The 23,228-nt window shown below is 43.0% G+C and overlaps 1 protein-coding gene across 1 annotated transcript in view; it reads left to right on the top strand.

Annotated features, from left to right (window-relative positions):
- LOC143293068 (uncharacterized) overlaps positions 1–23,228 on the top strand; it is a 57,180-nt gene that overhangs the window by 6,758 nt on the left and 27,194 nt on the right. Inside the window, 6 exon segments of the mRNA XM_076603992.1 lie at positions 944–1,039; positions 5,174–5,254; positions 5,852–5,977; positions 12,137–12,240; positions 14,010–14,118; positions 17,787–17,858. Of these exon segments, the coding sequence (XP_076460107.1) occupies positions 944–1,039; positions 5,174–5,254; positions 5,852–5,977; positions 12,137–12,240; positions 14,010–14,118; positions 17,787–17,858 (588 nt within the window).

Genomic DNA, 23,228 nt, shown 5'->3' with positions numbered 1-23,228 from the left:
ACCACCACCACCACCACCACACCACCACCACACTACACAACAAATGCTTTTTAGTGAACTGCACAGTACAGATAAGATCCAGCTGTTGTCATCAAAGCATTTTCAGGTCAGCTGATCATAGTCTGCCCCATTGCTGTGCAAGGAAACAGTCACGTTAATCCCTTGAGATCCCTTGCTCAGACAGTGTGCACTTAAAGTTCTGATTAGGGAATACTCGTATGTCTAACCAGGACTTATAGACTGTGAACATTGTAGTGCCTATAGTATCAGATACTTAGTGGTCACCTGCTATTGGCATGACAGGGCTTTTCAAATACATCATTCATTCTTTTGTCTGACATTTTTCTCTAAGTTATATTGGACGAAATGCATGGACATTCTTTTCAGCCCCTGTTCTACTTTACAGCATAGTTAGTACATGGTGTGTATTACTAAAATTTATAAGGTTCTTTGAAATTTCTTGCTGTGTTTGTCTATATGAAGATGTCCTTTTTTTTCTTTTTTTTCCCCTGTCCAGGGTCATTGTCTGTTATTGTGAAGATCATGAATTTTGTTGTCAACAGAGAGCAGTCTTTGTATGCTGATATTGCTGCATAATTTGATAAATATGTACACACACACACACACATGTACACACATAAAACATGCACACAAACACACTACATGGTGATTTCATCTTCTTTTATTTTTTTATTTTTTTTTTTTTTTTCATTTGATGATTATTTTCTGAGCATGTCACATCTCTCAGAGCTTCAGATGATTTTTCTTTCCTTTTACACTTTCATTTAGTGATTATTTTCAAAACATTTTCACGTCATTCCAGTTGTTTTTTTCTTTTCTGTTTGATTTGATGATTGTTGTCCATGTATGCCACATCACGTTCTGATGCTTTGCATGAATTGCATGACACAGGTTGTGTTGCATGACCCCCATGTTTTTGCAGAGGTCGGCACTGCAATACAATGGGCTGCATGACCGTCCCCTCAAACATTACTTCAGCCAGCCTGAAGTTAGGGTTCAGCTCACACAGCTGGGACTGGTAGGTCACACACCCCTCACCCTCAACCTGCCTGCCTACCTGCCTGTCTGTGTCATATCAGTCCCTTTACTGTCTGTCTGTCAGTCACTGTGTGTATTTCTGCCCTTGCTTGTACATGAGATGACACTGATGACTGTCTTGCATGGGAGGTGTGTGTGTGTGTGTGTGTGTGTGTGTGTGTGTGTGTGTGTGTGTGTGTGTGTGTACCTGTCTGTCTGTCTGTCTGTCTGTGTCTGTGTCTTTGTGTGTGAACTGCATTGTTCATTATCTTGATTTGACCTTTGATTATGCATTGATATTTTTTGTAGTTTGGATTCATCATTTGGGACCTCTGTGTATGTGGGAGGGGAGAGGGGGGGTAGTTATTCCTTTGATAACAAAAAAAAGGATAACACATTTATTTGTTCACTTTTGAAGAGGAAAAAGTTTATTTCTTTAGAACTGTATGCATGCACTGGTGCAGTATATACTCTGTGTGTGTGTGTGTGTGTGTGATTTCTTTGATTACAAAAAGGATCACAAATGTTTGTTCATTCTTGAAATGGGTTAAAAAAAATTTTTTTAAAAGAGTTGTTTTTCACTGTTGGAACTTTGCCATATTTTCTTATTCAGAACCATATGTATATTGCCTGTAATTTTTTATTTGCCATTTACACCACAGTCTTATTCACTTCATTTCACATATAGTACACCTGTGGTTTGCACCTCACGCCACTCCAACTATGTACAACAATCTTCCCTTTCATAGTTCATGCCCCTCACTATACAGCGGTTATGGGGAAAGGGAGTTACATATGTCAGGTTCACTGGTTTCTTTACACATTCAAATTCAATACAGCAGCACTTTCACAGAGTCACCTTACAGGCATTGTGCTGCACAGGAAAAAAAAAAAAAAAAGAAGCAAAAACGCTAGGTGCAGAACTTTCTTCGTCCTGCCAAGTCAAACTGGCTCCACCACTTCATGAAAAATGGCTTTGTGAGCATTCACATGTAAATGAGCATTACACGATACTCCTGCTCACATTAGTTTTCCTTTGCTGACTTTCTTCTGGCGCTAAACATGACTGAACAGAAGAATTAGAAGGTTCCTATCAGCAAGGTTCTGTAGCGTGCTGGCACAGTGGGTGAAACTAATCTGGCAGCAATTAACACGAAGGGCTTATCAAAAGTGTGTGAAGGCAGCCAGGGAAGGAATTCCGTCAAATGTCTGGTCATGCATACTGCTGATTGTGGACATCGAATTAAAGTCTCATTTTTTCACATTTGAGTGTTATCATTAAATATAAAAAGAAATAAAACAATAACAAAAAAGTATAGGATAACTTGAACTCAAACTGATAACTAGGCTGTTCTGCCCATGTTAAGGGGGTGGGTCGGAGAGTTGAAGCGCAAAGCTGGGGGGTGGGGTGGTACAGGGACACAGGGTTAACACATAATTATCTTGACTTGGTGAAATTGGGGGTGGGGGGTTGAGTAATGGGGGGAACCAGGACACATTGAGGGTAAAGAGAGTGGGGGTGGGAAAAGTGCCAGAAGCACTTTCAGTAAACCTCCTAGATGCAGTATATTTTGACTGCAGGGGATTAGGAAAGTGCCGCTCAGCAAAGTTAATCAGTCATTGGCATGTGACAAAGTGAATAGGACTAGCCTGCTGGACTTGTAGGGGGTTGTGCTATATGTAGGCACCTGTCAGTAGCACATTGACAAGCTGACTAATCAAATGCTAAGAGGAGGTGAGACAAGATCATGTGATTTCTTTAGTTTTGACTCATGTGTGTGTTAACACACAGTGTAAGTGCATGTAATGACATGTATGTGCATCCAGACACACGTTTTGCATTTCATTCGCACATCTTATTAAACATATATAATGATGAAGTCAACAATAAATAAAGCAAAATAAGATCCAAAAACATCAAATTACACGAGTTAGATTAACAGTTTTGTAGTAAGCTAACTAAACATCTCAACTTGAATTCAAAATCAGCATTAAAAACATCAATCTCAAAGTATAGTTGACATCATGGTCATCTTGGGCATCTTAAACAACTTCTAAAATTAAGAAATCTCCACCTTCCTCCTTCCCTCTCACCTCCCTCCCTCCCTCTCTCTCTCTCTCTCTCTCTCTCTCTCTCTCTCTCTCCATTCCCTCCCTCTCTTACCCCCACCTGCTCTCTTCCTCCTTCCACCCTTTTACCAGTTTTAGGTGAGTTCAGTCCTTTATTGCATCTATTTGTAATATAAATTATGATTTACTTTTAGAATGATGAAAAAGGAGAGAGAAAAGAAAGAAAAAGATATTCCACTTCATGAAATCCTGGATGATCAAATAGTTGAAGCAAGATGAAATATATTTGATGAAATAGATTCATAGACAAAAGATAGATCTATGAAAGATCTGTGTACCAGTCTACACACACACACACACACACACACACACACACACACACACACACATGAAAAGGAACATACAAATGAAGCAATAATATGGGTGTTCATTCTTAGATTTAACACCTTTTAGATATGGCTGAAAACAGACATGTGCATGTCAAGTCTGTTTATATGCTTTTCTTTTTTTCGGTTACTTTTTTGTATTTGTTTCATTTGGTTGTTGTTGGTTGTTTTTTGTGTTTTTTTTTTCTTTAGAAATGTTTTTGTGTGATTATTGTCTGATTAAAAATTTTTTTTTTAAATTTTATTATCATTGATCGAGATTATTTGTATTTGTATTTGTATTTCTCTTTGTATCACAACAGATTTCTCTGTGTGAAATTCAGGCTGCTCTCCCCAGGGAGAGCGCGTCGCTACATTACAGCACCACCCATTTTTTTGTATTTTTCCCTGCCTGCAGTTTTATTTGTTTTTCCTATCGAAATGGATTTTTCTACAGAATTTTGCCAGAAATAACCCTTTTGTTGCCGTGGGTTCTTTTACATGTACTAAGTGTATGATGCACATGGGACCTCGGTTTTATTGTCTCATCCAAATGACTAGAGCATATCAACCTTTCTCAAACATTCACTGAGATGCCAAAGATCTCAAACACTGGCACTGGTATAGCACACTGACTCATGTTTATACACACAGGCATGTACATGTTAGCTCTTTTCCAGAAGTGAACAAACTGGTTTTTGGAGTCCTCCCACATGCAGCTTTGTTGGAACTTTATTGACTGGGACTTGACGTGAAGTGAAGACAAACATGCCGCCTACGGTGGTCACAAGAATTGAAAGATTATGTAGGCTTGTGGATTTGTTTTTTTTTTGGGGGGGAGGGGGGGTGCGGGGGGGGGGGGAGCCGGGAGGGTTATGGTTCTGTACACTGTGTGTGTGCATAAATTGTGTGTGTGTGTGTGTGATTGTGTTTCTCTGTGTGTGTGTCTTTGTCTGTATGTGTGTGTATGTGTGTGTGTGAGAGAGAGAGAGAGAGAGTGTGTGTATGTATGTGTGTGTGTGTATGTATGTGTGTGTGTGTGTGTGTGTGTGTGTGTGTGTGTGTGTGTGTGTGTGCTTGTTGTGTGTTTCTGTATGTGTATGTTGGGAGGTGGGGTCTGTAGGGGAGGAAGGGAGAAAGATGGGAGATATGAGTGTTTGAGAGGGGAGTGGTTATGATTGCAGATCAATAATATTGACAAAGTAGTCATTGAACTAATGGGATTTTTTCTTTTTCTTTTTTAATTCTTGACAAACTGATGTAATGAACAGAATGCTCAGAGCAGTACTGCATATCCAGGAGAAAAATATTTTCACTGTATTTTGAGAATGGTCAGAAAGACCCAGTAATCCATGTCAGCATTCAGTGGGTCACGGAAACAAGAACATACTCAGCATGTACACCTTTATGACGTTTGGCTGTCTGGCAGTGTAAAAATGTCATATTCATAAAAGCCCATTCATTAATACAAGTTAACATACTGAGCAGCAGCCCCCCAAAACACAGAATAAGGGTTTGTTGCTGGTCATTCATTTTCTTGCTTCTTTGTTACCTTGTTTTCTTTTGTTGTTGTTGTTCTTTTTTGGCAGATAATCTTGTGTGACAGATGCCTTATGAATTAGGTTAACATTCCTTCTGCTTATATCCTGGTTACAAATGCATGTAATTGTGCAATGGATTGCTTTCACGTGTGATTTCAGAAAAACTCACATTTGAAAAATCCCCGTGAGCGTAACATTAAACAGTCCTTGACGAAGGTCATGAAAAGGCATCAGTTTCTGGTAAGTGTGGCCTGGTGATCAATGAAGAATGTGATAGGTTTTCAGTCAGTAACTCAAATCTTATCAGCAATGAATGAAAGAAAAAAGTGTCAGATGTTTCACTGTCAACAAAGTAGCTAATTAAGATGCATTTTCTGTTGTATGCATTTCTTTACTATAAAGAAGATGGAGAAAATGAGACTAAAAATAGATAGGAGAAAACCTTTTTTAACCACAGTTTTGTTTTTTTTTTGTTTGCATGTTTGCTGTTATTTTGTGTGTGTGGTTTTGTTGTTTTTTTTTCTTTTTATCTGACTTTGATAGAATTACAAGGGTTTGATACCTCTAGCTCTTCACAACACTGGATGAATGTGAGAATCTGCACATATGTATAAGTGTCAATATGTTCTTAGGCACCGCACAGCTATCAACCTGCAGCATACACAAAATGTTTTATCTAATGAATTATATACTCAGGTATTTTTTCTGACAGGTTCTCAGGTGTGTTTTCGACATGGAATGTTTGGGCCAGCATCCCAAGACACAGTGAAACAACCCAGTTTAAAAAAAATTAATGTACACATTTTTTTCTTCTTCTTTTTTCCCCTCCCACTGTAGCTGACAGCACCGGACTTACCTCCAGTAGCAGCAGCACAGAAGGTAAACAACAACAGCAGCAGCAGCAGCAGCAGCAAGCGCAAGAAACACTGCACCACCACCAAACACTGTTCACAGGTCTCCAAGGTATCGTCACAGCACTGGCATGGCATGTTGCCTTTGAACCCTACTGCCCTCCCTCCTGCTCCTTGCCACCCCCACCCCCTCTCTTCCATCATCCTTGCACCCTGCCCCCCTCCCCCCACTCCCTTCTTCTGCCCACTACCTGTGCATCTCTTCCCCCCCACCTCCCCCATCTCTACTTCCATCTCTCCTGTCCACACTTCACACCAACCATCTATCATCCCCTCCCACCCCATGCAATATCCATCTGCCTCTCCTGTCTTCCCTTCCGTACCACCCACTTTTCCATCTCCATACCCCCAGCCCACAACCTGTTCATTTCTGTCCATCCCCCCCCCCCCCCCACCTCATCTCCATCCCTCGCCCCAACTGTCTCTGCCCACCACCTGTCCATCTCTGCCTACCCTGAACCCCACCGCCCCTTCCTTTGATCACCACCTATATCCACCCCTCATCGGCCAGTCTCCACCAACCCTGCACTCCCATCCCCCATCTCCTGTCTTCCACCCCTGTCTGTCCCCCACCCCACCCCTGCCTCTGTCCCCCACCCCACCCCCCTGCCTCTGTCCCCCACCCCACCCCTGTCTCTGTCCCCCACCCCACCCCTGTCTGTCCCCCACCCCACCCCTGTCTGTCCCCCACCCCACCCGTCCTCCACCCCACCCCTGTCTGTCCCCCACCCCACCCCTGTCTGTCCCCCACCCCACCCCTGTCTCTGTCCCCCACCCCACCCGTCCTCCACCCCACCCCTGTCTGTCCCCCACCCCACCCCTGTCTGTCCCCCACCCCACCCCTGTCTCTGTCTCTGTCCACCACCCCTGTCTGTCCCCCACCCCACCCCTGTCTGTCCTCCACCCCACCCCTGTCTCTGTCCACCACCCCTGTCTCTGTCCACCACCATCTGTCTCTATCCACCACCACCTGTCTCTGTCCACCACCCCACCACCTGTCTCTGTCCACCACCCCTGTCTCTGTCCACCCCTGTCTCTGTCCACCCCCTGTCTCTGTCCACCCCCTGTCTCTGTCCACCATCTTTCTCTGTCCACCACCCCACCCCCTGTCTCTGTCCACCCCCTGTCTCTGTCCACCATCTGTCTCTGTCCACCACCCCACCCCCTGTCTCTGTCCACCCCCTGTCTCTGTCCACCATCTGTCTCTGTCCACCACCCCACCCCCTGTCTCTGTCCACCCCCTGTCTCTGTCCACCATCTGTCTCTGTCCACCACCCCACCCCCTGTTTCTGTCCACCACCTGTCTCTGTCCACCACCACCTGTCTCTGTCCACCACCACCTGTCTCTGTCCACCCCTGTCTCTGTCCACCCCCTGTCTCTGTCCACCACCCCACCCCTGTCTCTGTCCACCACCTGTCTCTGTCCACCACCCCACCACCTGTCTCTGTCCACCACCTGTCTCTGTCCACCACCCCACCACCTGTCTCTGTCCACCACCTGTCTCTGTCCACCACCCCACCACCTGTCTCTGTCCACCACCTGTCTCTGTCCACCACCCCATCATCTGTCTCTGTCCACCACCCTGTCTCTGTCCACCACCCCTGTCTCTGTCCACCACCACCTGTCTCTGTCCACCCCTGTCTCTGTCCACCACCACTTGTCTCTGTCCACCCCTGTCTCTGTCCACCACCCCACCCCTGTCTCTGTCCACCACCTGTCTCTGTCCACCACCCCTGTCTCTGTCCACCCCTGTCTCTGTCCACCACCACTTGTCTCTGTCCACCCCTGTCTCTGTCCACCCCTGTCTCTGTCCACCCCATGTCTCTGTTCACCATCTGTCTCTGTCCACCACCCCACCCCCTGTCTCTGTCCACCACCTGTCTCTGTCCACCACCCCTGTCTGTCCACTACCCCTGTCTCTGTCCACCACCCCACCACCTGTCTCTGTCCACCACCTGTCTCTGTCCACCACCTGTCTCTGTCCACCACCCCACCACCTGTCTCTGTCCACCACCTGTCTCTGTCCACCACCCCACCCCTGTCTCTGTCCACCACCTGTCTCTGTCCACCACCTGTCCATCTCTCTGTCCCACCCAGTGTGGAGTGTGGATCAGATGCTCTAACCAGGTCTTGCTGAGTTCCGTGTTTGGGTTTTCTGTTGTCTGCAGGCTTTTCAGTTGACCAGACTGGTGTGCAGTGTGTTTGCTGTGTGTGAAGGGTTTCACTTTGATAATGTATTAATTCAACTTGACCAGCTTAGCATTGATTTGTGCAGTGAATGTATTTTGGGGTTTTAAGGAGCAACTGTGTAAGTAAATTAACTTTGTGTAAGTAAATTAACTTGGTCCGTTTATGGCTATTTGTAATCTATGCATTATATATGTATATGCCGTTAATCATCTCTTTTTTTTTCTTTTTTGGTTTGTTTGTTTTTCCAGTGGAAGAAAGAGATATCTCAGAAAACAAAATATGGCTGCCCAAATGGAAAGATAAAAATCATCATAGACATAAAGTCTGACTCGTATATGCAAAAGTGAATATATTGGGAGTTGCAACCCATTAGCGGAGAAGAAGAAAAGAAAGATTGAGTCAATTATTATATTTTCTAAGTGTGATTTTTTGTTTATGTGATAGAGATTAGCTTGGCGAGGGGCCTATAATTTATTAAGAGATATTAAAGAATTAGCACATCCTATGCTCACAGCGCCAAGTTTGTGATAGAGTACACTTGGTGGTAAAGGGCTGTGGTTTAGGGATGGATTAAATTTGGATAAAAGAATTGTAACATTAAAGGGAAGGATTTTGGATTAATCAAGGATCAATATCCTGTCGTAAGAATATTTTGAAGGATCAAAATCCTGTCAGACCAAAATCCTGTCAGCGACGCCACTTTTGTAGCCGTGTTACCTGAACCAAGTGGTTCTTCAAGTGGACGGCAGTACAAAAGAACTAACTAAATGATGATTTACTGAATTAAGGATTGACAAGAATTCCTATGCACAGGCCAGGAACATATAGAGGCCAGTCACAAATGGGTTTTTCTATTGTTTTATTTACACTAGTTATTAAATGAGAAGAAAAGCGAAGAAGAAGATATAAGAAGAGAACATAAAAAGAGAAGACCTAAGAGAAGAAGACTAGAAGAGAAGACATAAAAGAGAAGACAGTGCCTGGAATGACACAAACAAATGTCATTAGCACAACATGGCGGCACAAGTGAATAATAAAGTACATGTATACATATTACATGGAAAGACTACCACTTGGAAATGCATATTTGTGAAGACCAAACACTGACATCAAATGACATTTCTAATACATATAAATAGTGCAGTTAAAGTGATTGAAGCTAAGCTGAGTTTAGTTAAAGTACACTGTTTAGTGAAAGTATAGATCAGATAAAGCTTATACTGTGTCAAAGTGACTCAAATGAATCAGTTTATCATGTAGCACTATACTGGAGTAAGCCGTATAGGAGAGGGCATGATAACTAAATTACAATTAACAGACTGATACATATCAGGTGGTTTTAACCAGTAACTGATATTAATCCAACACTATCTTGTAATCATGACAGAATACTACACACATCTAGAGTAATGAGAATCAGTGAAACACTGTAACCTTCATCAGTGACAGCAAATGAGAAAGAACGCATCATATGCACTCACTAGAATATTCTCGAACAAACTATTAGTGTCCAGAGACGTCATTGACTGTGACGTTAAGAAGAATTAAATGGAACACTGCTACGAGCATATGACGACATGGCGATATTCTACATCACTCATAGCCGAGCTGTGACTACGTGTCAAAGCAATAACTGAACAAAGCAATAACATATTCATATGAACACAAGTACTGTGTCGAACAATACAATTTACAAATCAACACATTCTACACACTAGTACTTACAGCGATACATAGCGAGATGTCAGCCGTTGTGAGAACACACACGACACACACTCGCACTGCTTCGCGACGCAGCAAGAGAGAGAGAGAGCAGCTCTGGTCAGATGACTGACCAGGTATGAAGTGACCACTCATCACTCACTGTGCTAAGTTAAGCGGACCGCAAAGACAGTCACGTGTGCTGTGACACAGATCACCACAAATCTGGCCAAATCTGACAACAATTGTGTTTCTTACAAGGTGTTCAGTGACAGTTTCTAAATGATTCCTGAACTGATTTACGTCGGATAAGTTGCAAAAGAAAGAGCTCAATACCTACTTTATAATGAGTATAAAATGAAGTGTTTATTATTTAAGATGAATTTATAATCTTAATTTAAGTCACCTGAACAGGGTCAGTTTTAACAAGCTCGTCGCTGAAAATTACAAACTGTGTTAAATCAGTTTAACGTAGGCAAACGTAAATGGAATAGATTTAAAGATGGAATTGCGACGATTCTGCCAGTATATAATACTTGTAGTTTACTGATCTGACAAAAGAGCTATTAATTAAATATGGTGGAGCAGAAACACAAGTTTCTGCTCAGCCAATGACGTACCGTGACACTGGTCGAACAGTGAGTGTGTGGCGAGAATGACAAAATGATGTAAGCAGCTTTGCATTTGAACCGCGGGGAAAGCATCACACATAATCTGCGCGGGCTGTTGAAGTCCAGCCATTAGTTGCGAAAACTGACATCGTCTGCTTATACAGCTTGTATGTGAGGCAAGTTTTGAAGCAAGCATAGCACTTGGTCACATTTAGAAGTTTGTTTTGCAGTGGTGTGCAGCTTTAGATATGGTTGTTGTTTTTTAAGTGGTTGGAAGTTTGGTTTGCAGTGGTGCGTCAGTAATGCATAAAACTGAGCGTTGGTCACAATTTATTTGACAGTCACAGGAAATCTTGATGTGTGAATAATGTTTGTTTGTTGTTTTTTCTGTTATGTTTTGCTGTGTGTGTGTGTGTGTGTGTGTGTGTGTGTGTGTGTGTGTGTGTGTGTGTGATCTGTAACCTGTGGCAGTTTCAAGATCATTCACTTACATATGCATCTGCACTGCACATATATGTCTGTGTTCTTACACTGTGACAGCATTTGCACACTGAGCATGTTTCACTTAACAGTTGGAGTAAAGGACATTCTGTTGTGATCTGGGGGGGGGGGAAAAAAGCTATGCTGAGAGTTTAGTACTGATCTCACTTTCTTTTTCCTCCAGCGTCAACTGAACCAACTTGTGTGATTACCTGCATGATTACTTGCACTGGATCACATGTCATTCCACTATCAGTCCACAGCTCATTCACCTGTGGGCAGTGTGTGTGTATGTCCACAGCACCGAGGACAAGAGGAAGATCACATAATGACTGATCGTACCTATGGGGGCTTTTACTAATAGTTGCTGTTGCTAATGGTGTGAAAAATTAATGTTTGCTGTAGATTGATTTTTTGTTTAGGCCATATATATATATCTGCCTTGTGTGTGAGTGTGTGTGCGCACGCGCGTGTTTGTGTGTGTGTGTGTGTGTGTGAGAGAGAGAGAGCCATTTCAAGTATGTTTTTTGAGATGCTTAGCTTTTGAAATAATGATCTTAGATTTCAAGTGGTACATGTTACATATGATGAGTTGATTGCCCATGTGTATCTGTCATACCACTCATTTAGTTTTAAAGCAAAATGAGTACTGCCAAGCCCTTGTTGATTGAACGTGCAAAAGAACTTTTGTTCTGTAAGTGTAAGTAGTAAAGTTATGTGAAACTGTGCAAAAAGAGTGATGTGATTAATGAAAAGGAGTGTGGCATAAGTCTGTACACATACGTTTCAATATGTTTACTTAATTGTTTATTTGGTTTATTTATTTTATTTCATTTGAATTAAATAATTTACACGTACCTCAGTTACGCTCTCAAGTCCTGACCAGCATGTTGGGTCTGTGTGCACAAGTCAGACATGTGTTGGTTGGTTTTCTGTCAGATACCGGCTCCTTTTATTTCTTACAATTTTTTAAAACAAATGCATTGTATGAATGGATCAGACTGCACACTCTGACACCTTAAAACTGAAACTGAAACTAGTCAAGTTATTCATTAGTTTTAATGCAAATTCAGTATTGTCATGCCCTTTGGCGAAGTTAGCATGCAGTTGAGTGGAAGTCTTAAGTTGTGTTAAGAAGTAAAATCATGTGAAACTGAACAAGAAATAGTGGCGTGTGTGGCTAATCTCTGATGAAAGAGTGTGACATGAGTCTATTGTATGTTTACAGAAATCCAGCATCCCTGATTGCTACTATGTGCAGACCCCAGCAGGGATGAAGGTGCACCCTCAGATGGTGGGCTTTGGTGCCAACCCAAAGTCTCAGAAGAAAAAGTACGGTTCCACACATGTCCTTCATCTCAAAAAAGTTGAAGCATGCCTTTTTTTTTCAATTTAATCAATCTTTGTTAGGTGTTTGTGTATGCATGTGTGGTAATGACTAGTAGACACAAATGATACTGTGTATAATAATAATCATCATAATAAAAATTAATTCACAAAAATATAAAATGATAATAATAATAATGTTAATAAATAAATAAATAATATACGAAATAATACAAGTGCTGAATGTTGTGCAGAGAGAATTGAAAGCACTTTCACACCAGTCATTCACACACATGCATTGCTCCAATTCAGAGGGATGAAAGACAGAACATTGCTGCTTTCTTGAACTCTGTGAATGGTGAACCTTAGTGAAATGAGATCAGTTTGGCATGAATTTCAAGCACATTGATTGCTGACCACTGTAATGGACTCCCACGAGTTCACATACATACATACATTCACGCACGCACACACTCATGCACACGCGCAACGCATGCATGCATGCATACCTACCTACCTACCTACCTACCTACATATCTACCTATGTACGCATGTTTGTGTGTGTGTGTGTGTGTGTGTGTGTGTGTGTGTGTGTTTAGATAGATAGATAACTAGATAGATTTTTGTTTGGGTTTTTTTTTAATGGCATGGATATGTTTAACATTTCAGTAGAGTGGAAGTTAGAAAATCATTGACACTCTTTTCTTTATTACCTCAGTTGTGTACACATCCATGGAGTACCTTTTCTTTTTCTTTTTTTTCTTTTTTAAGTGGCCACCCCCCCCCCCCCCCCAACTCCCCCCCCCATCCCCTCCTTGCCCTCCACCCCCAAAAAAGCCTACAAAACAGCCACCCGCAGGATTCCATATGAATTATGGTGACTAACATCCTGACCTGTAAGCTCAGTCTTGTAACTGTGAATTGACAGCCCTTTACTGATGAACAGACTGGTCAGCATCAGCTAAGGGGTTAAAGGGAGGTGTGAACTAATAATGCCAAAGGTTTGAGGTGTCTGTGTGAGTTTGTAGAACAATGTATTCAAATTAAAAACAAATGTTTGCTTTCCATTGCAAAATCTATAAAGATGGCAAATATCTGTCAGAAAAATTATAACTTTTAAATCAAAGTGGTAAGCTCCTTGTTGCTTGCTTCAAAATATTCCTAAACAGTTATACAGATTGCATTGGTATGCTTTGAACATCTACATGGATTTGGGGAATTTTACATTGTATTTGCAACATGAGTGTTGGTAATACAGTTCAGTTATTTAGCTTTTTTTCATGCTTTTAAGAAAAAAAACATTTTTGCTCTTTTGTTTGTAATCCTCCATAGCCAAAAAGGGGTGACAGGAAAGTGAATCTTTGAGGAGAAAAGTGGCAGAATAAGATGCTGACCTGCCAGTACAGCGTTGGTGTGGGTCTGGGTTCGATTCCCACTCCTGCCCTTTCTCCCAGCATTGACTGCAAAATCAAACTGACCATTGTCAGTGGAATGAGATGATAAGCAGGTCCCTTGTACAGCACGCACTTGGCGCACTGAAAGAGAACCTACAGCAACGAAAGGGTTGTCGTCTGGCAAAATTCTGTAGAAGAAATCCACTCTGATAGGTTCACAAATATATGTGCATGCACTCAGGGCCTGACAAAGCGCGTTGGGTTATGCTGCCTGTCAGGCAACTGCCCAGTAGATGTGGTGAAGCATGTATGGGTTTGTCTGAACGCGGTGATGCCTCCTTGAGAAAGAGAAACAGAAAGAAACTGTTGATTGTCTGACAGAGCGCTGAAGGGAGGGTGGCCCGTGATGCGCAGTGTGCCGCCAGTCAACATCTCCCGGGGAGAGGCAGAGAGGCTGGTCAACTCCGCCGCTAGACTGCTGGCTGCCACTGTGAGTTGGTCCTGCCTTTCGTGTGTGTGTGTGTGTAGGGGTGGGGGTATATATGTCTGTTTCTGTGTAGTTGTATCTATAATTGTATGTGGTTGTGATTGTGTGCGAGTGAGTGTGTATGTGTGTGTGTAATTGTACGTAAGTGTGTGTTTGTGAATGTGTAATAGTGTGTGTTTGTATGTGCGATTGAGAGAGAAAGTGTTTATGTGTGTGTGCATGTGTACGTGAACTTTCATGTTGCAGTTTTTATAATTTTTTTTTTTCATATGGAAGAAGTGTGATGTTCAACAAAAGCATAATGTGTGTGTGTTTGTGCTTGCATATGGGTGCATGCAGAAGCACGTGTGTGGGTTTGTTGATGCACCATATTCAGAAAAGGCAAATGGTAACCATTCGTGTAGTTTGGAAATTTGCTTTTTCTTATAGAAAAAAATATTGTTCTTTTACTGACTCGTACTTGTCTATATCTTACATGGCTGTTTTAGGAGACAGGAGAATTCTTGTACAAAAGAGATGACCATCATAAACTGAATCATAATTTTATTTCTTTATATCCAGTATGACTGCCTTATTAGGAGACAGTACAACCTTAGATGAGTAGAGATGACCATTATGAACTGAATCATGTTTTATTCATATCCCACACAACTGTCTTAGGAGGCAGTAGAACATCTGTATAGAAGGGATGACCCTTTAAACCTGAATAATATTTTGTTTACATCCCACACGGCTGCCCTATTAGGAGACAGTAGAACTTTTGTTTAGAAGAGAGCACTCGCCGGGATCTTTCAGACAGTTTCCTGCATCATCAGAGGTGAGGTGCCAGCTGACTGTGTTTCACCATGGTTATGTGCATGGACACCTGTATGTCATCTGTTGTGTTTTGCTACTTTCAGTTTTTGTTGTTGTTTTTTAATAATGCGTAAACTGCATGTTGAAATTTTGTGAGGAGGAGAATGCTATATTTTGTTGTTTTTTTCTTGTTATTTTTTTTTTCTAGACATCTTCAAATAGTGTTCAGGTTTGTGTGTGTGTATACCGCAGAGTAGTTTTGATTTAAAAAGAAAAATTTAGATAGATGTATACTGTTGTTGCTGTTTTGTTTGACCTGTTTGTTGTGGTGTTCCTGCTTTAGTCATTTCTATACACTGCACCACACACACACACACACACACACACACACACACACACACACACACACACACACACACACACACACACACACACACACACACACACACACACACACACACACACACACACAAATTCCATACACTGCACCACCCACACACATACACACCACACTACACCACACCACATCACACCACATCACACACTCACACACACACACACACACACACACACACACACACACACACACACACACTCACACACACACACAAAAACAATTCCATACACTGCACCGCATGCACACACAAACACACACACACACACACACACACACTCTCTCTCTCTCTCTCTCTCTCTCTCTCTCTCTCTCTCTCTCTCTCTCTCAGAATCAACTTAGATAAGATAAGATAAGATAAGAATAACTTTATTATCTCCAACTGGAGAAATTTGGTCAGGTGCATTATCACAACATAGACAAGTAAACAACATGGGGACCATAACTGTAAAAGCCAACAACAGCCCCAACAAATATTACGAAGATACAAATGTAAAAAATATCACATACATCGTTTCATACATACATCCACACACTGCAGGTAATAACTAGTATTCTTAATGTAAAAACAGAAAGAATTAAGAAACATTATTTGAATATAATTATAAACATAGCCTACTATACTGCACATTGATTATAATAGACAGATAAGATAAGAATAAAGATGAATTGCGGAAAACCACAACCAGATAATCAGCACACACCCGCACCGCACCCCCCGCCCCACCACCACTCACCCCACACACGCGGATAGCTTGATTAAACAAGAGTAATAAACATATGTTCTCAAATAAAAGCATTTCACATATTCGCTTTTAAAAACATTGCAATTAATTATTACATCGTAATTATTAAACAGAAATATATTTAGAATATGGACGTTAGCATTAGACATATTCATTGTACATTCATCCTGCATATTGCACATTATTCTTCCTACATATTGCACATTCATTATAACCAATTGTCACGTTTTAAGCTCAGTAAACACACACACACACACACACACACACACACACACACCACAACTAGAACAAGGTACAGCCTATCATGCACGGACTTTCACACGTCTTCTGCCTCCCCTCCTCCTACAACTGTGCAATCCTGTGCTGAGTTTCTCAATGTCAGAATGCCAGTCCTTGTTTCCATCTACAATTATAGTCTAGACAACATCAACCCTGCATGTGGTTCCAAAGAGTGACACCATTCACAAAAATGACACAGGTTGAAGTATATCCATGGCATACAGATTTCTGCGTTGGCAGATTTTTAAAGTAGATTATTTCACTTTTGTTTTGGTTTTGAGACTCTCAATGTGGTTAAGAGGCTTCGTGTTTCAGTGTGAAAAAAATCAGTCTCTGCCACATGTTACATTCATGACTTCATACCCCGCCCCACCTCCCCCTGTGCCACCCTCCCCCTTCCCTCCCCACCAACATCTACCGACAGAAACAGTATTGTGCCTATTATGTTTGTGTGCATGTTTGTTCACTTGAAAGATAGTATCAGTTCAGCAAGTCATAGTATTTTTTGTTGCTGCTCCAAAATATTCTACATACATACACAACATGACACTTGACAGTAATTTTTTGCTTGTGAAAAATCACACAGTCATATGGCCTTGCATTGTTCACAGAAGAAAAAAGGTAACATGCTTTCCTTTTTTTTTCAAGTGTGCATTAATCAATGATTCTTCCATCTTTATGATTGACAGACAAAGGTGGAGATAGAAAATGTACCATGTGTGTCTAAAAGCCATGTTGTGTTCCTGCTTGTGATCTGTTTTGTTCTGGAAAACATCTTTGATGCAGGCATGCATGCTGGTTGCTTTAACAGCTGAGTTGTTTGATGTTGTGTCATAGTTTCAGGGATCAATCCTTTGGTATGGATAATGATTCTACCTCCAGCTTATTCAGACATTTAGTGATGTACATGTGACAGTTGATCAGTTTTAGATGGGGCTGTTGTCATAAAGATCATTAGTTAAGGGGAACTTTTATTTGTGTGCGTGTTGTGGGTGGAGGTGTGTGAGAGAGAGTGTGGATGGGTGGATTTGTATGCCTGTGTGTGTCTATTCTGGTTTAATTATGGCAGATAAGTCATTGTTGTTGTTTGTTTTGGGGGATGGTGGTGTCGGTTAAAATACTACTGACATTTTGCACAGGAAAACATACCACATTATGTTGTTTGGAAATGATGTTTCTTTCAAAAAAAATCATGCAGCCTTTTGAAGGAGTGTGTCACTAACACTGAAAGAACATAAAACATACGCCTGCATTGTGTTTCCTTCTTGTGTCACTGCATTGTAAAACTCTTGTTTAACATGTGCGGGTCTGGAACTGTGGTGCTGTGTTTGTATGTGCAAGGGTTTGGGAATAAACAGGGTTGGGCTGGGCTTTGAGGACGGCGCTGTGTGTACTGTTGGCTTTGTTGGGTGTTGATGTGGGTTGCTTTCTGTGTCTGGGTCGCTTGGCACATACAGACGGATTGGGACCTCGTTCACAAGCTTGACCCTGCTTTCTCTGTCACGGGAAGCGAAAGCTCACAGGCAAAGGTAATGGTGTGGACATTGTGCTGTGGTTAATGTTCTCTTGGCATTGCATTGTTTTTTATTCCTGTTTCTTTCACAGTGCGCATGATGTTGTTTGTGTGTTTGTTCTTCTTTTCTTTTCTTTTCTTTTTTTCACTAAAAATATTTGTTTAGTCCTTATGTATGCTTTCAGGATGTTTTTGTTGTTGTGTGTATGACTGGTTTTAGAATGTTGTTTCACACACATGCACATGTTCATAGTGACACATAAATGTGTGTATAATACTGTATAGTCACATATACACACACATATGCTTGTACATATATCTGCATGAATCACATGAAGCTGTACAGCACATGCATACTTACACATCCACAAATATACATCATGAGTGCGGCACACACTTGTACATACATGCCTTCATATACGCCCTTATACATGTACATACACTTGCTTGAATCACATGGAGTTGTATTGCATATGGTTACTTACACAACCACAGGCATGCATGAGTACAGCACACACACTTTTACATACATGTGTACGTATGTACACACTAGTGCATGTATAATCACCTGATGCTTTCCATGTGAATTCTGTGTGCACATTCATGAATGTATGCACATACTCAACATCATGCACACTCAAATACAGTCACACATAGTGTATGCATGCAAACATTTGGGTGTTGAAGATGACTTACTTATCATAGTCAGGAATATTGTATTTTATTTGGCAGTAACATGTGTGTCACAGGAATTGTTGTGCTATATCATTAAGTGTGTATTTGCTGGAAAGCCTTTTGTTGTAACGTCAGAAGAATCACATAAGTTGAACTCTTTTAACCCTTTAAGGTCTTCTGCCTGTGCAGTCCTCCCAGCCTGGCTCATTTTGGCCTGGCTGCATCAACAGGAAGGGGTGCTTCACTTCAGGCACAAATTTATAGCAACCACTCAACCAATACCTACCGAACTTTACATAATGACTGAAATATGATTTTGACACAAATTGCTGAAGTCTCAAGATGAAGGAAGCAATAGCATACTTGTAACTTAAATTTAACAAACAGAAATAGTAAACTGTCAGCAACTGTCGATGTTCAAGGTTGTGGGCTATCTTCTTGATTGAAATGTCTGCCACTTTGCCTTGACCGGTTGCTAATTTCATCTCCTTCACTTTCCCAAGAATTATCGGATGAATTATGAGACAAATCATCATTATCTAGGTTGAAATCGCTGCAAGAGTGCATCATAATTTCATTGAGCACTTACTGTGCAGTAAACCTTTGACATTTTACCATATCAATGCGGAAAACTGGATAAAAAACACATTAATCGTTCGATTTTGGGGGCGAAACTTCATGTGCCAATGAGGAAGGAAGTTAACTTGGAGTTACTTCCCTTGCCTAGCAGTTTAATACATAATAATGAGCTGACAAATCGGTTTAAATAAACGGGTTTCTTCGCCGGCCTGTCATGACGGCTCAGGTGGAGAACGGTGATCAGCGGCGCTTGCCTCTCAGGCAGGCACAGGGTTGAATGAGTCAAGTACTAGAGAGAGAGAGAGAAGTGTCCAACTTTGATTGGAAAACCTCTCAGGCGGGCACAGTGTTGAATGAGTTAAGTACTAGAGAGAGAGAGAGAGAGAAGTGTCCAACTTTGATTGGAAAACCTCTCAGGCGGGCACAGGGTTGAATGAGTTAAGTACTAGAGAGAGAGAGAGAGAGAGAAGTGTCCAACTTTGATTGGAAAACCTCTCAGGCGGGCACAGGGCTGAATGAGTTAAGTACTAGAGAGAGAGAGAGAGAAGTGTCCAACTTTGATTGGAAAACCTCTCAGGCGGGCACAGGGTTGAATGAGTTAAATACTAGAGAGAGAGAGAGAGAGAGAGAGAGAAGTGTCCAACTTTGATTGGAAAACCTCTCAGGCGGGCACAGGGTTGAATGAGTTAAATACTAGAGAGAGAGAGAGAGAGAAGTGTTCAACTTTGATTGGAAAACCTCTCAGGCGGGCACAGGGTTGAATGAGTTAAGTACTAGAGAGAGAGAGAGAGAGAAGTGTTCAACTTTGATTGGAAAACCTCTCAGGCGGGCACAGGGTTGAATGAGTTAAGTACTAGAGAGAGAGAGAGAGAGAGAGAGAAGTGTCCAACTTTGATTGGAAAACCTCTCAGGCGGGCACAGGGTTGAATGAGTGAAGTACTATTGACTGGAAGTTGTATTGATCAGTCATTGAATGGTGAAAATAAAGACAAATGTATGGAGCTATAGAGATGTGAGAACAAGAAGTGTGGGTGTGGGGGTGGATGGACTGTGTTAGCAGCAGTCATGGCTGGGAGTATTTCCATACTTCTGTATTGGCAGTTTTTCCCCTTTGTTTTACTTTGTTTTGACACTCACTTTGGTTAACTGGCTTCTGGACCCATGCCACAAACTTTTCAATGGTATAAAAATCAGTCGCTGCCTTCCATGGTCAGCCTTCCTTGCAGTACTCTGATCTAGCCCCCATTGAGTTTTTCCACAGAAATGATAGCGGTGGTTATGGTGGTCACAAGGTAAGATAGAAGGTGGGGGAGTGGGAGTGGTGGGGGGTGGGGGGTGCTGGGGAGGGGGGGGAGGAAGCATCAGCAGCTGTATCAGTGTAATGCTTGGAGTTGTTTTTAAGCGTGCACACACACTTAAGCATTTGTAGTTACACTAATTAAAGCACACAGACTCACACATGTGCATGCACACATGCATACAGACACATATATACTTGCATGCATGCGTTTATACATACACACACGTTCACAGAATAGAATAGAATAGAATATGTCTTTATTACCAAGTGTATCGGGGTCACAAGGAATATTGGGGGGGATAGCACATAACAAGGTACAAACATAAATCGAAAATCACACACACACTCACACACACACACACAATTTCTGACTCACACCATAGATCCTGACAATACGTCTCATAACAATATATAATACATTGATATCTAACATATAGGTTTGATAGTAAGTCAGGTGCCTGTGGCAAAAGCCCAGGATCAGCACACTATACACAGCCAAAGAGAAGGGGGTGGGGTTTAGGGAAGGGGTGGGGGCTATGAGGGAGGGGGTAGGAGTTAGGAGAGAGGGGTGGGGGTTATGAGGGAGGGGGTGGGGGTTAGGGAAGGGGTGGGGGCTATGAGGGAGGGGGTGGGGGCTATGAGGGAGGGGGTGGAGTTAGGGAAGGGGTGGGGGGTTAGGAGGGGGGGGGGTTAGGGAAGGGGTGGGGGCTATGAGGGAGGGGGTGGGGGTTAGGGAAGGGGTGGGGGGTTAGGGAAGGGGTGGGGTGGGGGGTTAGGGAAGGGGTGAGGGGTTAGGAGGGAGTGGGTGGGGGGTTAGGAGGGAGGGGGTAGGAGTTAGGAGGGAGTGGGTGGGGGGTTAGGAGGGAGGGGGTGGGGGTTAGGGTAGGGGTGGGGGCTATGACGGAGGGGGTGGGGCTTAGGGAAGGGGTGGGGGTTAGGGAAGGGGTGGGGGCTATGAGGGAGGGGGTGGGGCTTAGGGAAGGGGTGGGGGGTTAGGGAAGGGGTGGGGGGTTAGGAGGGAGGGGGTGTGGTTAGGGAAGGGGTGGGGGGTTAGGAGAGAGGGGGTGGGGGTTAGGGAAGGGGCGGGGGGTTAGGGAAGGGGTGGGGGGTATGAGGGAGGGGGTGGGGCTTAGGGAAGGGGCGGGGGGTTAGGGAAGGGGTGGGGGGTATGAGGGAGGGGGTGGGGCTTAGGGAAGGGGTGGGGGGTTAGGGAAGGGGTGGGGGCTATGAGGGAGGGGGTGGGGCTTAGGGAAGGGGCGGGGGGTTAGGGAAGGGGTGGGGGGTATGAGGGAGGGGGTGGGGCTTAGGGAAGGGGTGGGGGGTTAGGGAAGGGGTGGGGGCTATGAGGGAGGGGGTGGGGCTTAGGGAAGGGGCGGGGGGTTAGGGAAGGGGTGGGGGCTATGAGGGAGGGGGTGGGGGGTTAGGAAAGGGGTGGGGGGTTAGGGAAGGGGTGGGGGCTATGAGGGAGGGGGTGGGGGGTTAGGAAAGGGGTGGGGGGTTAGGAGGGAGGGGGTGGGGGTTAGGGAAGGGGTGGGGGGTTAGGGAAGGGGTGGGGGGTTAGGAGGGAGGGGGTGGGGGTTAGGGAAGGGTGTGGGGGCTATGAGGGAGGGGGTGGTGGTTAGGAGGGAGGGGGTGGGGGGTTAGCAGGGAGGGGGTGGGGGTTAGGGAAGGGGATGGGGGGTATGGGGGAGGGGGTGGGTGGTCAGGGAAGGGAGTGGGGGGGGTAGGGAGGGGGGGGGGGGTTAGGGAAGGGGGGTGGGGGGTTAGGAGGGAAGGGGTCAAACAATCAGCAGTGTGCGGTGTGCTGAATCCGCTTTTAGCCATATGCACCTGACACACTACAACACATCATTATCTGTATGTCTGTCTTTCATGCTATTGATCTCTCTCATATACATACATATACAGACTGACACATAACAATTGCCTGGAGCTGGAGGAAAAATGATTGAAGATCAAGCATTTATTTTCATTGATACAGCTACCAGTACTCTTTGTGTGTGTGTGTGTGTGTGTGTTGATATACCATTTTGACACATGTGGGCTATAGTTAGAAAATGATTATGAAAAGTAAAGAAAGAAGAAATTATCATCAGAACAAATGTTCATCTCTTGCCAACATCACCTTTTGGTTTTGTCAGTTTGTGTGTTCGATTTGTTTCTTTGTCAAAGGTGACATTTGAAAAGAGCCATGTCTATGCACACAAGAAAGTGGGTGTTGTTTTGATTAAAAAGTGGAAGTCATGAAGTAGTAGAACTGTATGGACAGGGGAGATGATCATTTAAACATTAGTATTTTCATGATGATTTAAGCATTTGATGATGATTTAAGCATCTGATGATGATTTAAGCATTTAAAATTGTGCTGTTCAAGTCCCAGTGCTGTTGAGATAGAGATTTGTAACTGTAGGTTTTGATGGATGGTGATTTTTCTGCAGTCAAAAGGTAAACGGATTGAGATAGAGATTTGTGAACTGTTGGTTTTGATGATGATGATTATTCAGTGGCCAAAAGGTAAACAGGTTGAGATAGAGATCTGTAAACTGTTGGTTTTGATGATGATGATTATTCAGTGGCCTAAAGGTAAACGGGTTGAGATAGAGATCTGTAAACTGTTGGTTTTGATGATGATGATTAGTCAGTGGCCGAAAGGTAAACGGGTTGAGATAGAGATCTGTAAACTGTTGGTTTTGATGATGATGATTAGTCAGTGGCCGAAAGGTAAACGGGTTGAGATAGAGATCTGTAAACTGTTGGTTTTGATGATGATGATTAGTCAGTGGCTGAAAGGTAAACGGGTTGAGATAGAGATCTGTAAACTGTTGGTTTTGA

Source organism: Babylonia areolata, chromosome 1, assembly GCF_041734735.1.
Source record: "Babylonia areolata isolate BAREFJ2019XMU chromosome 1, ASM4173473v1, whole genome shotgun sequence".
Taxonomy (NCBI): domain Eukaryota; kingdom Metazoa; phylum Mollusca; class Gastropoda; order Neogastropoda; family Buccinidae; genus Babylonia; species Babylonia areolata.
The sequence above is the reverse complement of the archived record's forward strand: the minus strand, read 5'-3'. Positions and strand labels throughout refer to the sequence as shown.